This window comes from Pelmatolapia mariae, linkage group LG23 (genome assembly GCF_036321145.2).
Source record: "Pelmatolapia mariae isolate MD_Pm_ZW linkage group LG23, Pm_UMD_F_2, whole genome shotgun sequence".
NCBI lineage: Eukaryota > Metazoa > Chordata > Actinopteri > Cichliformes > Cichlidae > Pelmatolapia > Pelmatolapia mariae.
In genome coordinates, this window is record NC_086246.1 from 48,169,794 (window position 1) to 48,196,783 (window position 26,990).

At 40.6% G+C, this 26,990-nt stretch overlaps 1 protein-coding gene across 1 annotated transcript in view; it reads right to left on the reverse strand.

The window, feature by feature from the left end:
* Nucleotides 1-8,003: 8,003 nt before the first annotated feature.
* trabd2b (TraB domain containing 2B) overlaps nucleotides 8,004-26,990 on the reverse strand; it is a 68,185-nt gene continuing 49,198 nt past the window's right edge. Inside the window, exons 5-7 of the mRNA XM_063467135.1 lie at nucleotides 11,492-11,588; nucleotides 9,060-9,344; nucleotides 8,004-8,775 (exon numbers count right to left, since the gene is read on the reverse strand). Of these exons, the coding sequence (XP_063323205.1) occupies nucleotides 8,547-8,775; nucleotides 9,060-9,344; nucleotides 11,492-11,588 (611 nt within the window). The 3' untranslated portion in view covers nucleotides 8,004-8,546. The remainder of the gene's footprint in view (nucleotides 8,776-9,059; nucleotides 9,345-11,491; nucleotides 11,589-26,990) is intronic.

The following is a 26,990-nucleotide window of genomic DNA, read 5'->3' on the forward strand; positions in this document are numbered from 1 at the left end:
CACACAGTGTTTCTTTTTAACCATACATATATGGTAAAACATATGCATGTACAGGTGTGTACACTTGTGTATCTACTGGCCTGTGTGCAAAGAGAAGCAGTAACCTTATCGCTGTTTAGAGGGTAAGTACATGTGACAGTAGATTTACACAAACTCTTGATCAGTATCTTGACAGATTGTCAGATAATGACTCTTCACGCAGATATGGACAATTGCTTCAATATGTATGTTTTCTTGGCTTGTGTGCAGACAGCTTGGCTGAGAGCCACCATCTACAATTCATGGTCCAAAAACTGCTCATGGTCCAGTTTTAGCTTGGACTATCTGCAGAGAGTCTCCCCACTCCCCAGCACAGCCTATGACCTTTGACCACATTAACCGGTGCAGTCAGACTCATCTCTCCGTCTTCTCTTATCACCTGGAATCAAACATTAAAAGAGGGAGGGAGCCAGTGTTACTCATAAAGTCAGAGAAATATGGGCACTGAAGGGGGAGCGGGATAGATAATGACAGTAAGAAAGACTAAAAAAAAAACTAGAGTAACTATAATCAAAGTCTGAAAAGTGAAAAGGAGTAAGGGAAGCAGACAGAGGACTTGGATTAGTATAAGCTGGGAAAAACTGCAGTGGGCTAAAACATTAAGTATAGAACGAGCAGCATTACCACACTATAGCCTTATACACTCTTACTTCCTGTATCTCCAAGTTTGGCATCTAAAACAAGCAGGGCGGAGTTGAGCTGTAGACAAACAGGCTGTTTTACGAGTACCATTCTGCAATTACCTGTTACCTTGACTGTTGAGGTTTTAAGAGCGGCCTGGCCTTGGAGTTACCTGGATACACCTGGAGGAGGGCGATAAAAGGAGCTGGGGGTATTAAAAACACAGGGTGGGAATGAGCTCCTATCTGAGCAGCATGCACCCAAAACTCCATCTGTCTGTCTGCTGCGCTGCGACTGCTGGCGCCCACACGCTTACCCTGCCTATCTGTCTGTCTGCCTGCCTGTCTGTATGTCCTTCTGACTCTGTATGCTCTAATAAAGCCAACTTGGCTCAATAGTTTGATCAGCTAAACCTGTATAGGTTGCTGCATGCACACAAACGCACACACACGCACACACACGCACACACGCGCACACACGCGCACACACACGCACACACACTTAAAGATTTCAGGCAGATGGTTTGCTGATAGTGATGGGAAGGAAAATATTTGATGTCCCAAGCCTGGCCATTTAACATTCTCACCCCACGGTCTGACCTTAAAGACTGTGGATTCATGCATACAGCGTGCATGACTTTGTGTGTACGTGCGTTCTCGTGTGCTGATGGCTGTGTGTTTGTTCCCTTAGCTTTTAGCCCCAGTTAGCTAGTCAGACCCACACAACCCCATTCAGACAGGCGTGTGCACGCAAAAACGCGCACCGTCCTATTAGCAGGACTTATCAGAGCCCATTTGACCCCCACCTTCTCCCTGACCTCTAGCGCCATCCCTTGGGAGAGCCAGTCAGCAAGGCGAAAGTGGTCGTGGGATGAGGGGCTGCTACACCGTCTGACTGTGAGCAAACACTGATGGTCAAACACACAGCCTCCCCCACCCCTTGAATTCTCTTATCCACTAGTGTCTCCCTGCTCCCCTCTTCAGTGACATGCATTGCATCAGGTCACGTCACTAATTTCCACTCTAATACGACCTTAAAATATTGGAGTAGAAAAGTAGTTTTGCTGCAGGGCTTTAAAACTTTATGTGTACAAGTGTGGTATTTATTGTTTTTCTACCTACACTTGCTATGCATTAGTCACATTTGTTAAAAGTTAACACCTAGATGAATGAACAAGCTGTTTAAGTTTGTTCCCTATATATATCGTCAAATTACTCTCATGCAATCTGTCTTTATGTGCAGAGAAACCAAAAGCAAGTTGTTCCTCATTCATCTCCAGCAGACCTGCTGCCAAACTTACAGTTCACCCAGAATCTGCCACAGTCAACTGCCTTCAGCACAATCATAAAGCTATTTGTGCTGTCAAAACAAGTAACTGACATTGTATCGAGCTCTGGGGTCTCTTTGGAAATCGGTTTCTCTTAGAGAATGAGTGAAAAATGCAAGCCTTTTGCTCAAATTTCCATTGTGTAAACTTTAAACACAATACTTTCCTTTACATGTCAATCACATTACCAGTTTTTCCACCAATAAGTCTCCTAAGTTGTGTTTGATTGTGCCAAGTTTTACAGTCTAGATTAGGTGGATTTCAAATAAAAAAAGAAATTAATAAAAAAAAATACAAATCTGCTCCTGCAAAGAAAATAGCCAAAGTTAGAACAGCACAGATAGCACTCATTTGCAGGGTCTTTTCTTTTTGACACATCACCGTCCCGTGTTCTCCAGCAGATTGTGTCTTCTATTGAAAGCAAACAATAGGGTTCTTAATCAGCGGACCTTTCCCCCTTGCCTGCTCCTGGGTCAACTGATGGCCCACACTGCTTTGTAACAATTGAACGGCATAAAATATATGTTTATGAAAAGGAGAATTAATCACAGTGGGTATCTTTGGATAAAGTCATATTTGTTTTTTATTCCCTTTCTCCAGCTCTGTTTAGAAGAGCTTTCATGTGGCTGTAATTACCATATTTCATTAGCGTGTGGAGTGTCACCGCTGGAGCATCAAAGCGGTTGGCTCTTCCTATGTGCGGCAACCACTGCCAGGGAAGTACACAACTATCTGTTTTTTTCCCCAGAATAAATTCGCCCTCGCCTGTTTTTGAGTGCACTCTCTCCCTCAAGCTGCTGTCGATATCAAAGAGAACCCATTCCGCATGTGAAGTGCCCCTTGTGCAGAATAATAAAGCAGTGCATCATGGCAAAAAACTGTGAAACACAACACTCTCACCACCATCCTTCAATGCACACACAAGGACACACATGTACATATACACACGGACATACGAGCACACATGGTATTCCTCTTTCCTTTGTAACTACTTTGCTCTCCTTGGTACGCATTCACTCCTTCTACCTCAGCACTTAAAAACAAACTATTTTGTCTTACGGTGTGTTGCAGTGGAGAACGAGTAGTGCAACATATCAGTTTACTAGTCTCATAAATTACAAGTTTATTTCTATGCAGCACAATTAACAATTCTCCATTGTTCTTCTTTTTTAAAATGTATACATTTTTCTTACATTATATTGATTTTTATATTGGAATACAAGAGAAGAGACATTTAAGAGAAAGTTGTGTTGCCTTTATAATTATTTTAAATAAAAGAAAATAGTTTGATTTAGGTAAACCTTTGTGCTGTACACCAAAACAAATAAAAAGCTGTAGTGTTGCGATGATTATCCTCCTTCATCGCAGAGACAGTGACCAATGAAATAGCTTGATTTGTTTAGAAACATTTAAGCATGTATAACTTGTATCAACCAATTGATATCTGCCAGAGATTGCAAATGAAATCACAGAGTGTGTTCCAGAATAAGAAACTTTGGTTGGGTTCAACAAAGGAAAGAAGAATAACCTCATCCAAGCAAGATTTGAACAGTTTTATCTGATATGTCAACATTTCTTGTCACTATAGTTATAAATAAAATTTCAGCAGGCTTTAGATCTCTTTGGGTGATTGATTAAAATGAAAATATAAAGTCAAACCTTAGCTCTGTAGTATATATATATATGTGTATATATATATATATATATATATATATATATATATATATATATATATATATATATATATATATATATATATATATATACACATACATATATACACACACATATATATATATACATATATATATATATATATATGTATACGTATATACATATATATATATATATGTATATATATATATACATATATATATATATATATATATATTTTTTTAATAAACATCACCAGATGCCGTCTTGCCTTTAAGACTTGCACCTGACCCTTGTTAATGGAATACAAGGCCATGGGTTCAATCCTGCGGCTCAAAGTTACGCATCTTCAAGGGGACTTGGACAATGAGAGAAAATAATGTCTCAACCAGCACAAACACAGATGAGCTGCGAGTTAGCTGAGCTGTCTAAACAGCGCTGCTTTGCCTCCACTATCAGCAGGATTATCTAAAGGGAGAAGAGCTATCTGCCCTCGGGCTAAGCACGCTTTTGTTTTCCCAAAGCTTTATGGCTGCCCTCTGCTAGACAGAGAATCAAAGCTCTCTGTGAAATATGAGGTCACACTCACCACACAGGACATGGTTGTGGTAGACAGACGTTTCCAGTGACTCATAATTACAGATCTAGTGTTAAAAATTAAAAAACATCCTTCAGCAACGACCACACAGACCTGCTGTGTGTCACTGCAATGTACTCGATTGACTGAGAGAGAGAGACAGAAAGCTGAATGCGAAAGGCATCTGTTGTCCTGACTGTGTGATAACAAAGTCCTCCATGCGCTATTGCTGTGATCAGTGTGCAATCTGCAGCTCGACAGTGAAAGCAGCGAGGACTTTAAATGCTCTTTGAAGCTCCAGCTAGCTCAGATCAATGTTCTCCTTGGCTCCTGTGACTTCACTCTTTATTAGGTATCGATCAAAGAGGAGGCTTGTGACACTTGTACCTTCTGCCATTGTGCATTTTATGCTTTCAGCAGTTATCTTCACCACATGAGTAATTTACACTGCAAAGGAGAATATATACATCACCTACAGCATCGATGTCCGAGACCTTGAACAGAAGTTAACTAGTGGTCCCTTATTATGCTCCTATTTTTTTCTCCCTATCTGTCAGTGAGTTGGAACTTATCGGTGACCGTCTTAACGTCCTCTCAGGGCAAACGCGGCAGTTTGATTCTTAATCCTTTTACCAGAGGTGATTTTTAACAACTTCCTGGTTGCCTTTGAGTCAAGTCAATGGGTCTGAAGTCTGATACACTACAGGCTTCCTCAGGCGCACTAAGCCTTAACCTTGGAGCCCCCACCCACCCTCCCACCTCCCTAAGAGGCCTAGGCTAACAGGGAAGAAGATGGGGAGGGGGGCAGCGGGCAGGCCAGGGGGTGCCTGAGGTGTGCGGAGAAACCAAGGACCTGCCACATTATATGCTTTAACATGACTGGCAAATCCACCACGGTTAAACAAACTTAACCTTCATTTGTGAAACGGTGCAAATCAAAGGCCAAAAAACGACTTGTGCAAGTAATTACCACCGGGGGAGAGCAACAGGGCGAAGGATGGAAGAAGGGTGGGAGGGAGGGGTGGGATGGGATGAGGCAGCGGTGGTGGTGGTGGTGGTGGGGTGTGGGGGTAGGGTGGTCGGTTTCAGGGACGGACAGCAAGGCGTTAACAGGTTGAATGGAAGGAAATGGGAATCATTTAAGGTGAGGGGCATTTTTAATGAGTTTGCTCAGAAATTGATTTTCCACTGTAATCTTTTATTTATATGCGGCTGGCGGCGTGTGCCCAGCAGAGTGAGGGTCAGCCCTCAGAGCACCCTGTCAAGGCCCCCACTCCCTCAAACAACACCCCAAAGCCCAGGGAAAATGGTATTCTAGCTAAGGCAAATATTGTCCTGCCTTGGCTTACGGGGCGAAAAAGCTGTTTGTTCTAAAAAACTTGCTCTTTTTTCTTTTTAAAAAAAATTGCTTATGTGAAGACCAAGAGAAGGTGTAGGCTACCCTAAAAGGTAAGCGTGAAGTTACAATTAAAAATACTGTCTAGTTCATATTATTTTAATCTTTTAATTAAAGGTTTTTAAGTAAGATTTAAGCTGTATAAAGTACAGACATATTTGAATGATCATATTTTCATTTCTTAGTGATTTGTTTGTGAATAAATATCCAAAAAAAATTGTTTTATGTATGAAATTGGTCATATATGTTGGTCACTTTTTCAGACGACTGACAATAACTTATGCGAACACTCAAAATCTTCCAAATTTTATTGTGTTTTTATACAAATATTGAATTTACATGTTTTATTTTAAAAGTGCTCAGAAAAGTAAACTGAATTAGAAAAAAACTTTTAAATTCATGTTTTACATAATTTAGTTTATTTATTTATGTTTTGTAAAGTTAATGGTGCAACAATTATAGAATAATGTCTGGCAATAACAGGTTATTGTGGTCAGTAGAGCAAAAAAGTTTCGTTTAAATCTCTCTATTTTTTTTTAAAATAAATTAATAAATATTATAATATTTCTAAGAATAAATTTGGGTATATTGTACTGGGTGGTATCATTAACCTTGAATTAAAATAAAACATTTTATTACCACTGACTTAAAATTTACAACTTGACAGTTTGTTTTAAATTATTTATTACGTACCTGTATGGACTTTCTTAAGCCATTGTAACCCAGTGCCTGCCCGCCTCTGTGCCTATCTCTGTGCTCAGGCTCTATGCGGCCTCGAACCAGGTTTTTAGCTTTATGTGCTTTGTTGTTGCTCAAGTTTTTATGCGACTCTAGCGCCATTTAGTGGTAGAAGTGCTAACTGCAGCAGTGCAGTGCAGCCGCTTAGTGTCTCTAGAAGACAGAAGCATTCAAAATGCATAATTTAAATTATAAGACTGGTATGAGACAGAGTATACATATACTCTGACATCTGATAGGTTCTTTAAGTTCAACACTTCATGTTATTATTTTTTACAAGTCTCAGCTTTTCTTTAACTACTTTCACCGTGTTTACTCTCAAAGTGCTGCCTTGTTTCGAAGTAGACAATCTTGTTACGAACTCTGGGAAATGTTATGTTGAAGTAAAACTGAATTCCATGTAGATAAGCTCATTCAACATTATTTGTGCATTCTGGTCATCATACATAATTAAACTGGGGCATCATTAATGAAACTTGTCTCAGTTGCTGCTGTGAGAGGTCAGAGTGTGTGGCAGTTTCTGCTGAAAGTTGTCTTTTTAAAAATTATTATATAAAACAATGTTCTTCTGTTTTCCAACTTTTATTGCACTTGTAAATGTCCTTGTAAATCACACGGTCTTACTGCATTTACATTTGCTATGAGATAGCAGAGGAGGAAGCTGATCAGGAATCAACAGTTTGCACAGAATTATTTTGTTCCCTTGCACCCTCGCAACAAGCAAACATGATGAACTTTACTGATATTGTGAGCACTGCAATATAATACACTGCAGTATCATCATCATCATCATCATCATCAACAACAATTTTATTGAAATGAATAGTCACTTTGTCTGTTGCCAACGACTCCTTTAAGAGAAGTTGTAATCTAGTTAATCGCAGTATGTGACGACTGAAAGGGCTCTTATGTTTTATGGAGCTTAGAGTAAGTAAGCATCCAATTTTAAAATATTTCAAAGTGAAGCTTCATCATTCAAGCAGCTTCAAAAAGGGAAGTGATGGAGTTGGCTATTTCTGGTTAATTGTTAACACTCAGAGCTCAGCTGCCTCCGTATTCCTCCTTTTGTTAAAATGTTTAAATGTAGTATGACCTTTGATTAATGGCTAATATCCTTATTTTTGTTTTGTCCGTTGCTGTGTGATAATATATATTTTTCACATTTCTCAAAGTTGCATTTTCACAGTTACACAGTCCTGTCTGTGAGCTTTATAATGGAGACACAACTGACAGAAGACTCATTATGAGGTTTGTTTTCCCCATGTTTTCCTTGTAGTAGCCAGCAGGTGGCAGACTCAACTCACATGTTACTTGTTTCCTTAGTTAAAAACGTATAGTTCCACTATAGTTTCCATTCATTTTTCCAGATAATAGTCATATTTGAATGTTTTTGACAATTCCGAAATATACGCTTCATTAGATTATAACAAAAAAATATCCATAATTTCACACTTTAAATAAAGAACAGATGGTGGTGTTATAAACTTATTCTTAATCACACAGTTTATGTCTGCTGAAAGAAAGACCTCTTGATGCACTCGGTTAGTTTACAGACTGTATTTATTTACGTTTTATTTCAAAAAGCAAGAAAATATACTCTTTCTTCCAGAAATAATAAATATACAATATTTCTTTATGAACAAAATGCACAATTTACAAAGTGGCATCTGAGTGCTTCTCTGTGTGAAGGTAAATGCCTCACACAGTACCTTGTTTATTCAACTCATTTTTTTCACAGAGTTATAACTGTTAGTATGACCTATTCTCATTATTAAAGTCAGTCTTATTTTTCTACATAATATTACAGTTTTTATAGGTAAAAGACTCCAGCTCTTTAAATTTACAATTCTTCATTGTGCTATGTGTTTGTTATTCTATCTCAATACTTTCAGGAGGTTTGGACTTGACCCCACTGCAGTTCAACATAGTCCACGTTTTGCTTTTTACGCAGCACAGAGCTTATTCCACACATTATGAGACTTGGCAAGTTTTTAAAGACATTGGCATTTCAGCAGCCTGAAGCCGATCTCGCTGTATGGTGGAGACCGGATCGTTCCACGTTAAGACGTCTTATCCTGACTGAGATGTTTCTCCCTGACAATCACTCCTTGTTTGGCTTTATCAGGTACACTCCACTGCTCTGGTGTGGATGAAGTATTGTCCAATGTTTCTCATGAGGTAACACTTTCTTTTGGTCAGGAGGTGAACAATATGTGCGATAAAAGCCACGCTAAAGCACAAGACAGCGTGACTGTGCTGTGAGCTAGCTGGGCTGAGCTGGGGCTCGGTGAAGTGGAGGAAGGCGAACTGGGTTCTCGATCTATCTCGTAGATCTCCATCCGCCTGCGATGCTTTTGATAGGTCAGCGGAGGCTCCACTGTCACATAGCCATTGATTATCCTCACGTTTGGTGGTGGGGTAGTGCTGAAGAAAGGAGGGGGGAAAAATTAGGTTATGAGGAATTTAGCTAGACTGGAAAAGAACTGAGTCTTACATGATCTCCGAACAATCGCATGCATAACATTGGCTGCTGAATATGTACTGGAAATCTCATTATGGTCTTTTACTTAGGGACATCCAGAGTTTATTAATAATCTTCATCAAGCCAGTACAGTCCTTACAGACATTCAATTGTTAAAGGATTATTATGTTTTGTTTGAAGAGGTACAACTCAGCTGCAGCCAAACTAATCATAATAAATATCTCACCCATCTCCAATGCGAACCCACAGGTCACTGAAGAGACGGGGTCTACCGTGGCCACGGTGAGCTTTGCGTGGCCGTTTATGGCGTCCAAACTCCTCTAGCTGGCTCAAGCTGTCAGGGAGCAGCATGTGAGGCAGCTCCTCCCCTCCAAGGCCAGGCATAGGTTCTGGGTCCTCGAGCTCCAGCTCCATCTCTGGACTGGTTGGCCAGCTAATGGGAGATCCTGTGCTAGTGTCTGTATTCTCCTTGCTGGACCCTGCTGCTGCAAGCAGGTCTGGACCTGGTGCCCTGGAGCAAGGGAAGACAGGACAGACAGGGGATGGACTCAGTACTATTAATACTCACAGAAAGACTTTTACCCAAATATTAGATCAAAATAGTTTCTTTTTGTATTTCTGTACGGTTTCCCTAGATTTCCAGGGTGCTACCAGCCAGTGTTGTTGTTTGTGGTTTCTGACCACCCCATGGCTTTCCACTTACACGCCGTAACTTCAGTCAAGGACATGAACACCAGAAGGGCGTCCTTTAAAAGTTGAAAGATCCAGCAGACAACGTAAGAGGAAGTTGGAACTCTCATGGCAATATATTGTGCATCAGAGCTGACATTTGACCAAGAAGACCACCCAGAATCTCCTGTCTTCAAATATTTTTGCCATGCTGCTCTTTCTTCCAGCCATTACTCATACTTTCTTCTCTCTTGTTCTTTTCCTGTCAATATGGCTCGCATGTGACTTTGTGTTTCAGTAGAGCATCAAAAATATGTTTTACACATCATTCAAGACCTTTCAAATGAAACAAACAGCAGTAGAAATTGCATGCTTTAGTCCCGATTTCTTTTGAAATACTTATAATTAGTTTTGTCTCACCAGTCATGATCAATTTCTCGGTTTGCCTTTCTGTTTTCACAAGCTTCAACAACCTTGTCTCACCCAGGCCCTGATGGCTTGGTCAGTGCGATGATAGCTCCAGGCCTGCGGTCAAGCTACTGCACAGCCAAACCCAGCTCTGGGCTGCTCTGTCAGTCATATAATTGTGCCAGTGGGTTCAAAACACTCCAGATCTGAGGCTAACAGCTTTCATAAACACCTCTCATCCAGCCATCCTGTGGTGTTTTTCCTTGCCTGTCAGATCACCTTGTATCGGGGAGCTAGAAGTGTCAGCTTGCAGGCAAGTGTGTGGTCATGTGTGTGTGTGTGTGTGTGTGTGTGTGTGCGTGCACGCGGTAGACACAAGTGTTTTGTGACCACAGTAAGTCAGTCCACTTGTCAGCTTTTAAACCATGAACCACTGGCTGAAGCCCACAAGCCTGGAAACAGGATGGAGGGAGATAGGGAGGCTACATTTACAGCTGTAATTTGCAGTGAGAAGTTTGTAAAAAGCTCCAGCTGGAGGGATGAGTTGTTTTTACTGTTAGAAAAAAGACTGTTCTTGTTATGCCTTGTTTTTCCATTTTCACCCCGATTCCAGCGACTGCTCTTATTATTTTATAGGCCCATGGATCAAACCCTTAGGTGAGAGTGGAGGTGCTGTGTGCCAGTGATTGGGTCTGAACACTAACAGACATGAAGAAGAGTTGTAGAAGGCCACAGGAGCGAAGCCAAGACTCTTTCTGAGTCATGTATGTTCTGCATAATTGTAAATTTGACTGTGTGCAGCCCAGCCAATCTTTCTTTTTGCGCATCTCTACATTTATCCTGCATACATGCACGCATGTGTTTGTATGTTGCAGTGAAAGCAGACAGAACCACCACTCTGGCAAGTGGCCTTTGGCAGCCACCAGAAAGGGGGGGGGGGGGGGGGGGGCAGAGGCAGGCAGGTGAGGGAGTTGATGAGGTATCAAAGGATTCTTGCATAGCACAATTTGGACTGTATCTGCACTTCAATAAATCTGCTGAGGTTAAATGCCTCAACTCTCAAGAGAATTAGACGGATGTTGGGGGGGTGGGGGCGGGGGGGGGGGGGGGGGGGGCGTGGGGTGTCGATACAGATACATGTGGATGTGTATCTGTATCCCTGCCAAAATCTACAGTAAGAGTGCACAAATGTTCTGCTTCACAGTCTGCACTGCCATAACATTATCAATCTGATGCACATAGAAAATCACATTCTCTTTTTCTTTTTCCATTGAGTATCTTGTCTGGTTAGAAAAAGTCATACTTTTAACATGTAAAGAGTTTTAAATAGCTCTAAAGTGCCCGATTACTCAGTCAAAACAGGAATCATCCAAAACTCAAATTTAATTAGCGCAATTTATGTGTCGTCATCAAGAACTCCATAATGTCAAACAACTGCTTTTCTAAAGAGTAATCCAAGCAACCACTTATTTTTTCTATTTTTCAGCAACTTATTTTTGTTTTTGTCTTTGTAACCACAGTCATTTAATCAAATGACATGCTCCGTCATCTGTTACTGCACACTCTTGTCTGCTTACTCACTCTGTGGCTGGCTCTTGATGATCAGAGGGCATGTGGATTATCTCATAGCCCTCCTGCCTCAGGATGTCCAGCACGCTGTGGTTCCCCAGAAAGTGGCCTAGCAGTGAACAAAAAACAAAACAAAACAAAAAAACCCCAGAGGTCACAAAAGACTCAAAATCAGCTTATTGCGGCGCATGCATTTGTCTTCAAGAATAAATCTAGCCTGGATTATGTTTCATGGATATTTACTTACGTTGAAAGCACTCAATTATTATATAGCGAACAAAACTTCCATAAATTTTAGCTTTGTTTTCATTGTGGTGCTGAACATACCAATAACATGTTTGTGTGGCCCACTATCTGAACTCTTATTTTCTAACAACTGTAACAGACTATATCTTCCTAACACAGGCAACTATGAAATGTAAGCAAACCTAAAAGTGCTTCTATACATTCTAATGTCCAGATTTGTCCGACAAATACCAGAGAAACCGTGTCAGTCTAAATTTCTTGCATTTTCTTGTGGACTGCCTCATTAAGTATGATCTTTTCTCAGCCATGTTTTAGAGACACTAATGGATTTTGGTGACAGTGACAACTCAGACATAGAGTGAAGTGAAGAATCTGCAAGATAACAGGGATTGTTCAAATGAAAACTTGGTCTATCTATCGGGCACTCAACCTCTTGCCTCCCTTCCAGCCCTCTCTCACTTTCCATCACCTTGCATATGACTCCTTCAGTCTAACATCAAACATTCAGGCCCCAGCGGCATGCTGATGAAAGCTTTTTTTTTTCTTTTTTCTTTAATTTATCCCATCAGCCGATAATCCTGCATGTCAGTCAACCCAGCAATAAGCCATAATGTAGCCTGACATCACCCTCACCAACACGCACTCCCTAAGAGAGGAATTCATATTTGTGCGCAGACGTATACACATACCCACACACGCGCAGGAATTTTACACACTCGCACACCTCAGCTCTCTTATTAACAACACGCTGACAATATTCGAGCCTCTTTCTTGCTTTCTGTCGAGGCCTTCTGCTCCCACTCAGCTCCTCACCCCCTGCCAATTTTATCATTATAATGTTCCTGATCATTCCTGAAAGTCAAAGAAAGAGGCACGCGGTGTTACACTTTCTTGGCAGCTGAGTTCAAAGGCAGCGCTGGGATAGGCCGTGGAGTGAGAGGAGGCTTCTAACAACAGAGCGTCGGTGAGATCAGATGGGATTACACAGAGGGCCGAGTGTGAGTTTTTTGTCTGTGTGACAGTGGGTGTATGTGTGCTTGTGTGTGCTTGTGTTCTTCTTTTATTATACTTACATATTGTCATAAGAAGTGATGACATTTTCTCATGTTCATAGGCTTAAAGTTTTTATGGAAGAAAGGTACACTTCAGTACTATTTAAGTATTTGTTGAGTCAGTTCACATCCTTCAACTTTGACAACTACTGTGAAAAAGTCTTGAGCCACCCCTCATTTATTTATATTTTGCTTCCAAGGAGCCAAACTTCATTGGGTTTTTTCCTAAGTATTCTTGAGCAATACATATCCAGGCTTTCTTAAGCTATTTCAAAGTTTTTCTTTGGACATTGTTTGCTTTTTAGTTCTTTTTTTCAGTCCAGTCCTTGTGCCCAACCATTTTTAAGGGAATATTTTCATATTTGGTAAGCAATTTAACAGTGACCTGTGAATCATTCAAGCATAAAAAAGGCAACAGAATTAAGAGATGGACCAAGAGATGGAGTCTACATGTAACAATCATGCAAAGTTTTTTTTAATTTTGTCTTTAGATACATCCATCTTCTTCAATTGAGTCTATAAAAAATACAAAAGATCACACAGTTTGACAGACCTAGAATCTTATTTTTGCACAAGCAATTCAAAAACTGGCAAGGCTAGACACATGGGAACCAAAAGAAGAAGTGGCAGGACTGCAAAGGATCTACAGCAAATAAACACTGAAAGTCATGTCCTTAAGAAATACGGGGAAAAAAATCCAGCAAAGCTCTGACAGGAAACAGGGACAAACAGCTGAAGTGTGTGAAATTATACAAAAACTGGACTGTAAATTAGTGGCAATGGGTCTTAACGAGTGTTGAATCTTGATTTGAAATCTTTGGTTCAAACCGCTGTGAATATGTACAGAGGAGGTCAGGAAAGTGGCACAACAGTGAGTGTTCACAGTCATCTGTAAAACATGGTGGAGACTCTGTCAATGGGCTGGATTTCATCAAGTGTGTTTGGGATCTTGCCAAAATGGATGGAAAAACCAACGGAGAAAAAAACTGTCGGATTTTGATCAACCATATAATACCATCTACATGTTTCAATAAACAGCTGCACGTTTCCTCTTTTGTCAGCAACATACCGGTATAAAGAAATGAGGGATGGCACAAGACTTTTGCACCACCATTAGGTCAAAGGATAATTATACTGACAACTGGGAATATTTCTACACTTACAAAAGCCAACTGTATTGTTATTTGGTAATGTACCAAGATAAACAGATAATACTGTTGTTCCCCAACCGGCTGATGGCCACTGCTCCCTGAGCTTTGTTCTGCTGGAGGTTTCTTCCTGTTAAAAGGGAGTTTTTCTTTCCCACTGTTGCCATTTTTTTGTTGGGGTTTTCTCTGTATTATTGTAGGGTCTTTACCTCACAATATAAAGCGCCTTGAGGCAACTGCTGTTGTGATTTGGCGCTATATAAATAAAACTGAATTGAATTGAAAAGAACAGCATTCTTCTTTCTTTTTTCACCCTTTCCTTTAAACAAGATCTTGGGGCCAAAGTCAGCTTGTTCAGTGACTGCATGCTGACAGATTTAACCTCCTTCATGTCTGTGTCAAGCAGCTATTTCGTTAAACTCAGTGGGCTCGGGGCAAAGAAGAGCATGTGCTGTGTGTTTGCTGGGTGTGAGGTCAAGCTGACTGTTTCGTGTATTGTCTTGATTTCCTCTACTCTGCCATCATTCATAGCACACCTAGACAAAGTCGTGTATATTTATGCGTAACTTTGTTTGCATGATGACATAACAAACAACCATATGGGTTCCATTTTTACACTTGCTGTAAAACTGCCATTCAGTTTTCTGAGGAGGGAGAATTGGTTTGGATGCTAAACTTGCATCCACTGCTTAAACAGCCTACTGAGCAAGCAATATTTCTCACAATGAGAACCAACACTTATGAAATGTTGGTAACTTTCAAGTGAGGGACTGCACATTTCTTCATGAATTGGCACAGTTTGTTGAACAAACAAAACGTTTTTCCAAGTTCTTACAAATCCATTCTTTTGGAAAATGTTAATTCACAAGCTTTTCATCTGACAACAGTGGCATGTGCATTGTTTGTTTCATTGTAGGTTTGTGGTTCGTGCCTGTGTGTGGGTGAGTGACTGGGTAGAGAAATAATAGCTCTTTCCAAGCAGATGAAGGTGTGTGTGGGAGGCTGAGCTAGTGTGTTTGTTTGTGGAGTATTCAGACAGTAAACAGTGTGGTGCTTCTGAAGCACAGAGCAGTCTTAACAAACAGCTCAATTAGCTTAAATGTAATAAGAGGTCAGCTGACTCCTAATTGCTCCCCTGCTGTTTGTAGTGCTCGTGGGCTGACCGCACAGGTAGCTCACTGTAAACATGCCACTCTGTTTTAAAGTTACAGTACTTAGTGACACCCTGGCACAGAATATTAATCATTGCAGTGTAATGCTAGCTATTAATGTTTACTTTTCAATTTTTTACTGAAAGACCTTAAAAGAAATGTAAAAAAGAGAAAGCAATGTTTTTCTTTTTTCCAATGTCTTTAGCTGTCTCGCCCCCATCTGCACATTGTTTGAAGATACACATCTGTGAACAGTTCCTTCTTTTCCGTAATTACATTTTTTATGGTTATGTTCAAGCAACCAGAACTCTTGGATAATATTGAGTAAAGATTGTGGCTTTGGTTAAAAATTGGTAATGGCAGGTAAACATGTCCTCATGACAGAGGATAAAAATATTCTCTTTAATCAAAGGATATTTGATGCCTAAACACGATGCCTAACATATTGGACTGGACAGCCTTTTGCATTCGTTCATGGTGTAAAATCAATGTGGCACTGGAAACATTCCTCAAAGATTTTTGGTCCATTATGACGCAAAGTTGCTGTGGATTTGACGGCAGCAGATCTGTGACGTGAATCTCCTGTTGCGACACATACACACGATGGATTGAGATTTGGTGACTGTGAAAGTTATTTTATGTACATTAAACTACAGTAAAATGTAAGAAACCAGTTTGAGATTATTTGAACTTCGTGGCATGTTATCATGCTGGAAGCAGTAAATAGTGACCCTACCATCTGAACGTTGCAGCAGATTCATCAGAACAGGACATGTTTTTACAGTTTTCTACTGTCTCACTACTGGTGAGCTGTCTACATACACATACATACATAATATTATCAGTTTGTGGCATCTCAGTGTCTGGTTCTTAGCTGATAGGTGGCATCCATTATGGCTTTGTGCTGCTCTAGTTCACCCAGCCAAGCTGCTTACATCTTCATCACTTTGTAGATTTTTCTCAGTGTACTGTCTCAGTGTAAAGTCATACTTTAAAAATGTTTATCATTAATATTAACATAGAAGTGGAACACAGCTTCTGTTTTCATCATTGGCTTCATTGCACTCAAAGGAAAATATCCATATTATAATCCATATTATTTACCCTTCTCCTTGTACTCATACGACATAATGTTTACTTGAAAAAATAATGAATACTTGTTTCTTATGCATTTTCTTATGCATGAACAAAATGCCACTTTCATACATCAGTCGAGGCAGGAATTTTGTTTAAAGATTTAAAAATACACAAAATACATCTACAAACATAAACATTTACTAAATATTCCTTTAAATTCTTTTCCATATGGGTAGTATTTAATCTTCCAGTAGACAAGTTGCTCTGTCTACGACACAAAAAGAATAGCTTGTGGGAATGTGGCTTCAGCCCAACTGCAACCACTACCATATATCAGCCAACCACCTGCTGTCATTTCTCCAACACAGCAGATATGTGTTTTTCAAATATTTTATTTACTTAATAAATATTTTTTTTTAAGTAGGAGCAAGTTTTTGCTGTGTATACACCCTCTTACAGGGTGTTTCCCCTCTCGTGGCTCCAGAGAGCAGAGTTAATAAACCAGCAACTCCTTTATTTAATAACCTCCCCATCCTGATTTCCACTTACAGTAGCAATGACTTAATTTACTCCACTTGCACATTCACCTTTCTATGTTTACCACATCTGCCTCTATACATAGACCTGTCTCTTTATCTGCCACGTCCAGGCTTCTTAAGCATCTTAGCTTCCATTTTTCAGTTTTTCTCTTTTTTTCCTGCATACAAGTTTTTTTGGGCGGGATGCATTAGTGTGTTTTGAAAAGAAAAAAGAGATATTGCAGCATGTCTAGGCATTCACGCTCAATTTAAACCATGTCAACACTTGGTCTGCACACATCCTTCTCTCTCTTTCAGACCTTTCCCTATTTTCCCTTCCAAGTTAAACCTCACCGAGCCTCGCTTTATGCGTGATTCTCCATCCTTTCTTTCTATATGCTTTTGCACATCAGTCAGAGCAAAGAGACACTAGTAGCAAAGCAGGAAAAGCAAGGAAAATGGAAACACTGAGCAGTTAGGAATTTGACATTGTTTCAAGAATGCAGAAAGCGCACAGGAAGAGAATTATGTTATTTTTCAGTTTTTGCACAAACAAATGTGTTTGCAATTACTTTGTGTAAACAATGCAACAACTGATATGCACTAGTGGTTAAAAAAATCCCACATGGCTTACAAGCAGACCACCTCATATGAAAATTGCACAAAAGGAACACAAAGGAAGAGAGAAAACAAGAGAAGGAGAATAGAAATAGATAATTGGCAAGTGGTTTGAGGGGAGATGGAAAAGAAGGAGGAAAGGGTGGAGGACAGAGAGGACGATCAGAGGGAGAGAGGGATTGACGTACGCCCTCAACCAAGCAGAATGCCTGGTGGGCATAGTTGCTACATTATGGTCCAAACAAACACAAGCAGTTCCCTTAGAGCAATTTAAACAAATGGGTGATCAAGAAATTGGAAGATGAGTTAAAAAGAGAAGAAACGCGAACATCCAGGAGACATACCCAGTGAATGGATGAGAAAGAAAAAAGCATATTAGCTGACAAGGGTGTGTTCCACTTTTGGTTTGTTTGGAAATATGTTCCAGGATGAGGGCAAGCGCAGACAGAGATAATGTGGAAAATGTTACTCTCATCTTCACATGTTTGTAAATGTGTGTAGGTGTTAAATAGGTGACAAATTAAAGGAAAATATGTAAGGTGCTGGGCCACCATGACTCTAAGGAATAACTTCAATGCTGTAATAAAGTATGTGAAGTCTACTGGACTGAAGGACCCCCCCCCCCAGTATCCCCCAGTGTTTTGATGATGCTGGTGAAAAGCACTGTCTAAACATTACAACATCTCTCATAGTTGTTTTGTTGACTTAGGAAACAAAATTACGCAGAGCCAACTCTGGGGGTGGTGGAGCTGGGTGGCTCTGAGCAAATACTGTGCTGGAAGTGCTCCACAGGTACAGAAGAATATGATCTTAAAGAGGAGATAGACTAAACAGAAAGCTCGCTTTGCTTTTGTTTTTCATTGGTGGAGGATCTGAATTTAAGGAGCTCCAAATCTGTCAAGTTTGTTTAGATGTTATGAGGATGCTGACAATTTTCCCAGGAGAATGCAGCTCATGCTTCAGTGCTTTTCTTTCGGCATGCGGGCATCATGGGCATAAATACACACACTAGCAGTGCGATCTGCTTGTGCGTGAACCTGTGTGTGTTCGCATTCTCCCAGCAAGTTGTGCTCATATAATGTATATGTGTGCACCTGTTTGTGTTTTAGGGGAAAGTCCCTTTTTCCACTTTTTGTACTAAGACTATTTCCTTGAGCAAAATATGAGTAATGCAACAAAGATTTTAATAAGGTCGGCATCCCTGGGCTTCGCTGTGCATTCCCATCTACCGTTTAACAGGAACGGGATCCCTCTATAAATCACACAGCAGAATTTGAATTAACAGAGCGGAGCTACAGAAACAGCTACCCACAGTGTTCAGGAATAATTTCCTTGAAAACAGACCACGGCTTTTACATGATGTGTAAATTCCACCTCTCTTCTCAGGGAGCTCTGAGTTTCTAGAAGGAGAAGTAAAGGCAATCTGGAGCTCACCGCTCTCACCCATTCCTCATCTCCATAATGACTTCATTTCCTATGCATGCAGTAAGACGTCTGTCTGTCTTATTGCACTACACAGACACCCCGAGGTGTTATGAGTGACAGCTGTTGACAGGACTGTTAAAGGTTGAAATTCTGGTCATATACGGAGATCAAGAAAGTTTCAGGGATCAAATCCAGAGGCTGACCGCTGCATGCAGTGGGCTTGACACACATCCATGTTAGAGACTGGAAGGTTCACTCAGCTCAGTGGTTGAGTGTTTAAAAGCCATTCCTTGCTTTCAAATATTTAGACTGCCTATGCTTGCTGCTTAAGTTTGAAAAGCTCTCCTGGTGGGCAGAAAGTGAGAAGCTGGGTGTGGTGAGGAAAAAGTAGAAAAGCACAGAGAGTTAAAAAAAAAAAAAAGGAAGTAGTGGAAAATGTAGAAAACAAAGGCACAAAGAAAGTAAAAATCCCCCTGCTATTGACTGTTTTTGTTTCTGTAAGCTGTAGTCTCTGATATCTCATCGTACATACATGTAATGGAAGACGTGGCATTGTCTGCTCTAAAAACGTCTTTATGATGTCCATCTTTCACCTTTCACACTGGTTTGTTTTTCCCCTCTTCATCCATCAGTTAAAGTTACAGAGAGAAGGAATGATAATCTATAAATTATGATCTAAAGGAGTGCATATGTGTGTGCTGCTGGCATACACCACACAGACACGTAAGCTTAGAGATAAAAGAAAGTGTGCTGGCATGCTATTATGGATCCAGCTTATGACATGCATGTGAGTAAATGTGAGTGTATCTTTCTGAGTTGGATCCGTTTGTGTTTGCAGAAACCAAAGCATCACATCACATCAGGCCATCTGGTGCAGCACTCCATCACTCTCCTTCTTGGTCAAATAGACCTTGCACAGCCTGGAGGTGTGTTTGGGGTCATTGTCCTGTTGAAAAAGAAATGATGATCCAACTAAAGGAAAATCGGATGGGATGGCATGTTGCTGCAGGATGCGATGTGGTAGCCATGCTGGTTCAATGTGCCTTTAATTTTGAATAAATTCCCAACAGTGTCACCAGCAAAGCACCCCCACAATATCACTCCTCCTCCTCCATTCTTTCACGGTGGGAACCATGCATGTAGAGACCACCTTTTCTGTGTCACACAGACACGGTGTGTGGAACCAAAGATCTCAAATTTGGACTCATCAAAGAACAGATTTCCACTGGTCCACTGGTCCCATTACTTGTGTTTCTTGGCCCAAACAAATCTGTTCGGCTTGTTGCTTTTCCTTAGTAGTGGTTTCTTAGCAGCTATTTGACCTGATTTGCACAGTCTTCTCTGACCAGTTGATGTAGCGATGTGTCTGTTACTGGAACTCTGCGTGGCATTTATCTGGGCTCTAATTTGAGGTGCTGTGTGACTCAGATGAATGAATCCTCTGCAGCAGAGGTGACTCTTGGTCTTCCTTTACTGGGGCGGTCCTCATGTGAGCCAGTTTCATTGTAGCGTTTGTGGGTTTTTGCAACTGCACTTCGGGACACATTCGAAGTGTGAGCAATTTTCTAGACTGACTGACTTTCACTTCTTAAAGTAATGATGGACTGTCGTTTCTCTTTACTTAGCTGATTGGTTCTTGGCTCAGGCAAGACACTAATCCCAAAGTTATTCACTGTGACAAACAGGCAAATGGCATTTGAGATGCACCCATACTGGTGTGTAAACCCATGTTTCTACAGGTCTCTAAAACTCTCAGACAAGAACACAATTCTACCAAAAAGTACATTTTAATGTAGTGTTTTAATGTCAGTAGTGGAAAATCTTCTTCATCTTTCAGTTGGTCCCTTTAGGAGTCACCAGAGCAGATCATCTGCCAGTTTAACTCCTGCATGGCAGCCCCATATTCAGCATAGCCTATATCCCTCAAGTGCCCATGTCCAAACCCTCCCAATCTTGCCTCTATAACTATATCTCCATCTCATTATTAATGATTCCTATATTTCATTTGGCATAGATATGCCTGGCATTATGTGTCTGTCTTGTGACCCAAAATCTTCCACATCTTTAATCGGATCGAGATCTGGTGACCATAAAGGCCATAGAAAATAATTTTCTGCAGTAATGTTTTAATCAGATCTGTTATTTAGCTAGGATAACAGTGAATATAGTCATTCACCATGTAGAAAAACCTGCAGCATTATGAGTCTCTAAACGGGGACGTTAATATTCTTGCATTCCTGGGGCTACATAGTTTCTGTTGTGTGCATTTAGGTCAATTTTAACACTCAAAAGATCAAAGAAAGAAGCATTCACGTGTTTATGAAACGTAGCATTAAAGTCATTGGCTCTTAATAGGCAGTGGGATGTTCTTCCAGCTGCTAATGAAGTGTGTAATCTTTGAACAAGCTAATGAGCTATACTGATTTAATTACGATGAGAAATGCAGCCAGTGCAGTTAAGAGTTACCATAAGATGTTTTCACGCAAACTCACAGAGTTACATTCCTGAAAATTTACAAGACGGCATAACCTTACATGGATACAACAACAGAGCCTACTCTGTTCCTACAGCAGTTGAATGCTATTGTAACTGGTCACAGTTAAGAGATCCAAATGAAAAATGATCCTTGTTTAGTTCTGAATTGTATTAGGGATTAAAGTTATCTGGCTTTGAGGAGGAAAGACATAAGTATCCTTGTGCTCATCCACCAGATGCCCCTGTAAAAAACAACGTTGGCTTCAAGGACAAACCACGCGGACGTTAAAAATAAATTTAAATGTGTGCTAGGCCTAAACTGTCAGCAAGGAAGCACTTCTAATATCTTTCTGTCTCTATCTGTCTTCTCCACAGAAGAGAAAATACACACCCAACATCCAAAGCATGGCATGTCTGTCACTTCATAAAATAAATCCGCACTATGTGGAAGGAAAGACAGTATGAAGCAAGAGGGAGATAGACAGCATCAAGGAATGGTGTTGGTTTAATAAAGGAAAAAGAGCAACAGATGGAAAGGACTGACAGTGCAGACCAGAATGACAGAGGCAGAACAGAGAGCTGGGGAGAAAGATGAAATTAGAGCTATACAGACAGACTGGTGTGCAGGCAGAGACAGTCAGATGAGGGGAAGAGGCTGAGAAAAACAGATACGGACTAAGATGGGAAGAGCCACGGAGACAAAATGACATGCACGCCAGGCAGGCTCTCTCCCTCAGTCATCACTTCGACACCACAACACCACAAGTGACTGCAAAACACATGGGTCCAGTCTGCCTGCACAATGGGCTATTATAGGTCTGCACATCAGAACATACGCATAAAAATCAACTTTCAGCAAACAGATCCAAAGTGGCTTAGACTCCAAAACAAACAGTACTACATGTGGACTTTTGACAGTAACTGCTCGTTTGGGTGATAAATATCTGCAGATCATGGGACTTTGTGTCACAAACATAAACATACGTGTAAGTGTGTGTATGTGTGCAAAGTGGTGTCTAGGCCGTGGCAGCGTCAGGAAATTCCATGGGATGTTTTTAATAAGAACGGGCAGCGGCTGCCAGGGAACTGGCAAATGAAAACCTGCTGAAGCACACCACAGAGCTCGAACAACACACGGCCATGCTCTCACAGCACTCCTCAGCACAAATGATAACTCTGCATGTAGTCTGCTTAAGTGTATGTTTTTAGTTTGTGTGTGACTGAGAGGAAGGCGACAGAGAGTGCGTTTTGCCGAGTGAGTGATGGAAAATAGTTAAGGTTTGTATCTGTTTGCAATAGCAACAGACCAAGTATTCTGTGTGTATGACTTGTCTGTGGGTATGCCTTTCCCTTTATTGCTTTCATCTGGGGCTGCTGTGTCATTTTGTCCATGGGGGAAACTCTGATGCTTTTACTGATCCTTACAAAGAACTCTACGTCATGTTACAGTGGGTGCCCGTGATTGGTCCCTATTACATAATACTGATAGTAATAGTGAACAGCAGTGACCATAGTGGTGTTTAGGAGCAGGATGGGAGACGGTGAGGAGACAGAGGGGAAGAAGAGAGCATGATCAGTTCATTTAGACATAGTTACTAAGTTAAGCTAAAACTCTGTTTGACATTTCCCAACGGAAACCTCCAGAGCTGGAAAATGAAGCCAATGCTGAAGTGGGAATAACTTCAGGTCCACTTTGACGCTGGCTACAAAATGAAGGAAGTTAGTACACATATCTAACGTCTCAAAAGTATCTACAACAGGTAAAATGGAACTGCTCTAGAACATTTATGTGTATGTGAGTGGGAGACTGTAGACCAGGGGTGCCCAATCCCAGTCCTTGAGAGCTACTGTCCTGCAGCTTTTAGATGCATCCCTACTCCAACACAGCTGAATCAAATGGTTTGATTACCTCTTTAGCATGCCATCAAGTTTGGCAAATGCCTGATAACAAGCCATTCATTTGATTCAGGTGTGTCGGAACAAGGATCCATCTAAAAGCTGCAGGACGGTAGCTCTCGAGGACTGGGGCTGTGTCTCAATTCAGGGTATGCACGCTTGAAGTACGCATTTCAAGTGCGAATACGTCACCGCCACGCGACGACGGCTGTCCCAATTCAAAGGCCGTTTATCAATGCCCAAGTACGCGAGTACGTACTCGCGTTCTCGGTGAGTACGTACCCGCCGAGAACGCACGGGAGTACGTACCCGCCGAGAACGCGAGCACGGACTCGTGGGCCGTTTCTCAATTCTCAAGTACGCGAGCACGGACTCGTGATTTGTACAGTCGGAACACCAGCGTACGTGATGATGTCACAGGTCCGGAGTTTTTACTGACGTCCCCTCTTAATTTAACTGTAAGTAACATGTTATGAAGCTTAACTTTAATCACAGCCAAACCAGTTTACTCAGGAACAAATAAAACACTGAAATAAACCAAACATTAACATTTAGAAGTGATCTAAGTGACTTATATATCATTGTTAACCTCAGTAGTGAAACCTCTATTAATAAAAATAGTGTACATGTACATACGTGTACATACCTTAATAAAAACAAGCAGGTGAGATGTTAGAACGCTTTTATTTCTATTCTAGTGGACACTCAATACTATAGACAGCTGCTGGGGTTTCTTTAACCTGAGTAGTGAGAAGTCCGCGAGCGGTTTGGGGGGGGGGGGGGGGGTTGGAAACGATGTGCCGGGAGTCCGCTGTTCTGGACGAAATGCATTCTGGGATATTTAGCTGTCCCAAGTCTACACCGATGCATGCTCGATAAAACGGGCGGATCGAGAACACATCCGGGACTTTTTCGCGTTCTCGGCGTGATGCGTACTTCGAATTGGAACAGTACTTGGTCTCCGACTGATGACGTATCACGAGTACACGAGAACGCAAGTACGCACAAGTACGCATATTGATAAACGCCCAAAGTGTACTTCAAATGCATACTCCAAATGCGCCGTCGATTTCCCCAAATATCAAGCGTGGTCCGGTGCACGCTTCGTGGTCCCGTATATCCCACAATTCATAGTGCGGCGGTGGGTGTGGATAATTTTGCCGCAAAATACGGCAGAAGGGAGCGGCCGAAGAATGAACTGGCAAAAGTAAGTACTGAATATTATGTCACTTATTTATGTGCGAATGTTTAATAATGAAGAAGATTAAAACATTACTGTTGGCCACATGTCGGCAAAGTTATGTGACATTAGTGATGTTTGTACTTTCAGCGTTAACTTGGTTTTAAAGCCTTTACTTCTAAACATATATATATAGTCGACCTTAATCTTACAGAGAATGTGATGATTTTATGGATAATTAAAGTCAGTCATATATCCACAAACACAACAAGCTGAAAGTCAATGAATGATGCTCGGTTTGCAGTCCTGAATATGACGGCACAAGCAGGATTCACTGCACTGTTAATGTTAGCTATGTTATATTGCTGCCTCTGTTCGGTGGTGTCGAGCCAAACGGACTTTAACGCGTGTTTGAACGAGTTGTCGGTTCACTCGTTAAGCTGAAAGAAAGATGCTTTAATCACAGGAGTCACACATGTGTCCACTGTACCATCTGGGAACTCCTCTTGTTTAGCACTCGTAATAACACAAAGACTAAATCCTCCTTCTCTTGTGCTGTTTTGTAGCAGTGTATACACTTGAGACTGTCACCTGTCTGTCTGTCCTGCACTCTCTCTCTGTTTCTTTCTCTCTGATTGTGGAATAAAAGTATGAACATGTATTTATAAGTTACACTTGTGTTTGAATCCTGCAGCTTATCACACATTTGATTTCCATGTGTGACGACTGCAAGTGTCCAGAGTGAGGACAGACTGAGGGACCCACTGCTGCACATCATCTGTGAGGCTTTGCACCCCTGATGATCCACCAGGACAAACTCAGCAGTGTGTGAGGAAGAGGAAGAGCCAGCAGCAGCTGACAGATGGAGAGAATAGACAGACTGTTCCCTGTTTGTGAAGGACTGCTAGGAAAGTTTAAAATAACTAATTGTCTGTCCTGAATCAGTCTTATTAGGTAATGTTCAAATAATGTTATCATTCCAGTGTTTTCAGTGTGGGAGAAAGTACTCAGGCCTTCAAGTTACACACTATGAAAGGCAGCAACAAGTTTAATATTCAGAAACCTAAAGTATGTATCAGCAGCAGAATGGAGCTAAAAATAAATGTTTGTTTCAGTTCTATGAAGCTTTGAGTATTTTGGATTAGTAGCACTGCTGTGTTTGTTGCATCATATTGCTGTAATTGTTTATATGCTTTATATATTCTGAGGTAAGTTGATCTATAGTGTTACATCATATTCTATAAGGATGTTATGTGTTTGTTTACTTTCTGCCCAGTTTGACCCATTTAGCAGAAGTCAGCCTGTTTAAGGCTCTGATATCTATTCTGTATGACTTACAGCAGTTATGACGAGGAGAGGCACTGTTGAACCATGTGTGAAATAAATAAAGAAATGAAATGAAATGAAATGAAATGACATGGTCTGATTTTCTCACCCAATAAAGGAATATTTAATATATCAGTCTACTCTTCATTCTATCAGAAACAGTTTTCACAGCTCGTACATTTTCCTTTTTACACATATATGTAAGCATTGAGCCAAATGTAATAATGCCAACATATTAGACGAACAATATTTGTCTCTTATGTATAATACATCTATATATACACTGTCAAAGGTACTTGTCTTTGAGTGAAGATTTAAGGTGATAGGAAATATAAATAACTGCAACTTAAATCTTTGACCCAGAGTTCAAGCTCACTGCTGTAATATATCCTGTAATATATATATATACCATAATAATCTGACAATACATATAATATTGGCCATATTATATTTACATTACCACAGTGAGATGATTTTAGTCTCATGAACAACATTAGCTGATTGTTATTTACTAACTAATCTTAAAATGACTGTTCAGTACAGAAATGAAGCCCAACTATCATGTTTTACAGTCCCGTGGTCTCAGCCTCAGATACTCAACTAATCAAAGTGATGTCATGACAAAAATGAAGGACCAACAGAACATTTTTCTCCTTCATTTCTGTCACACACTGCTGTATGACACGTTTCTCGCGGTTAGTATCATGGTTGCTAGGCAACCTGAACAGCGCGACGAAGGCTAGACCGTCCCATTTCACAAGCCTCTCACTTCCGCACTTCCCGTACTTATAGTACGCACCGTCCGTAGTACGCGTAGTGTGCGTACTTCAAGCGTGCATACCCTGAATTGGGACACAGCCTGGGATTGGGCACCCCTGCTGTAGACTGTAGGCTATCAACACAATTCAGATGTTAGAATCAATACTTAGGTTTATTGTGCTGCTTTTTTTTCACTAGCTAACCAAAACCCAAAATTATTTTTCTTTAGACTGGGAAGATGTACTGTTTAGCTATGCTGAACTACCCCCTTCACATAGCTAGAACCAGCCTAGTTTAGTGCTGTTTCAGTTTGGAAGCTTGTTTTGGCTACTGGAAAAAAAAACCCAAAAAAACAGAATATTGCTATCCATCAGTCAAAATAAACATTTTGGGTTCTTATCTCAAAATTTTGACTTTGCTCAGTTTTGGGTTCTTATCTTAGAAGTTTGAGTTAGTAAATTAAAATTTTGAGATACCTAACTTGAAATTTTTATATAATTACCCCATATTTTGAGATAACTTTGCAAAACTTTGTGGATTTGTTTTCATTGGGGGAAATATATACATACTATAGTTACAGTAAATGATACATTTAATCAAAAAGACACAGCTTTAATCATAATCAATATGTATTGCCATT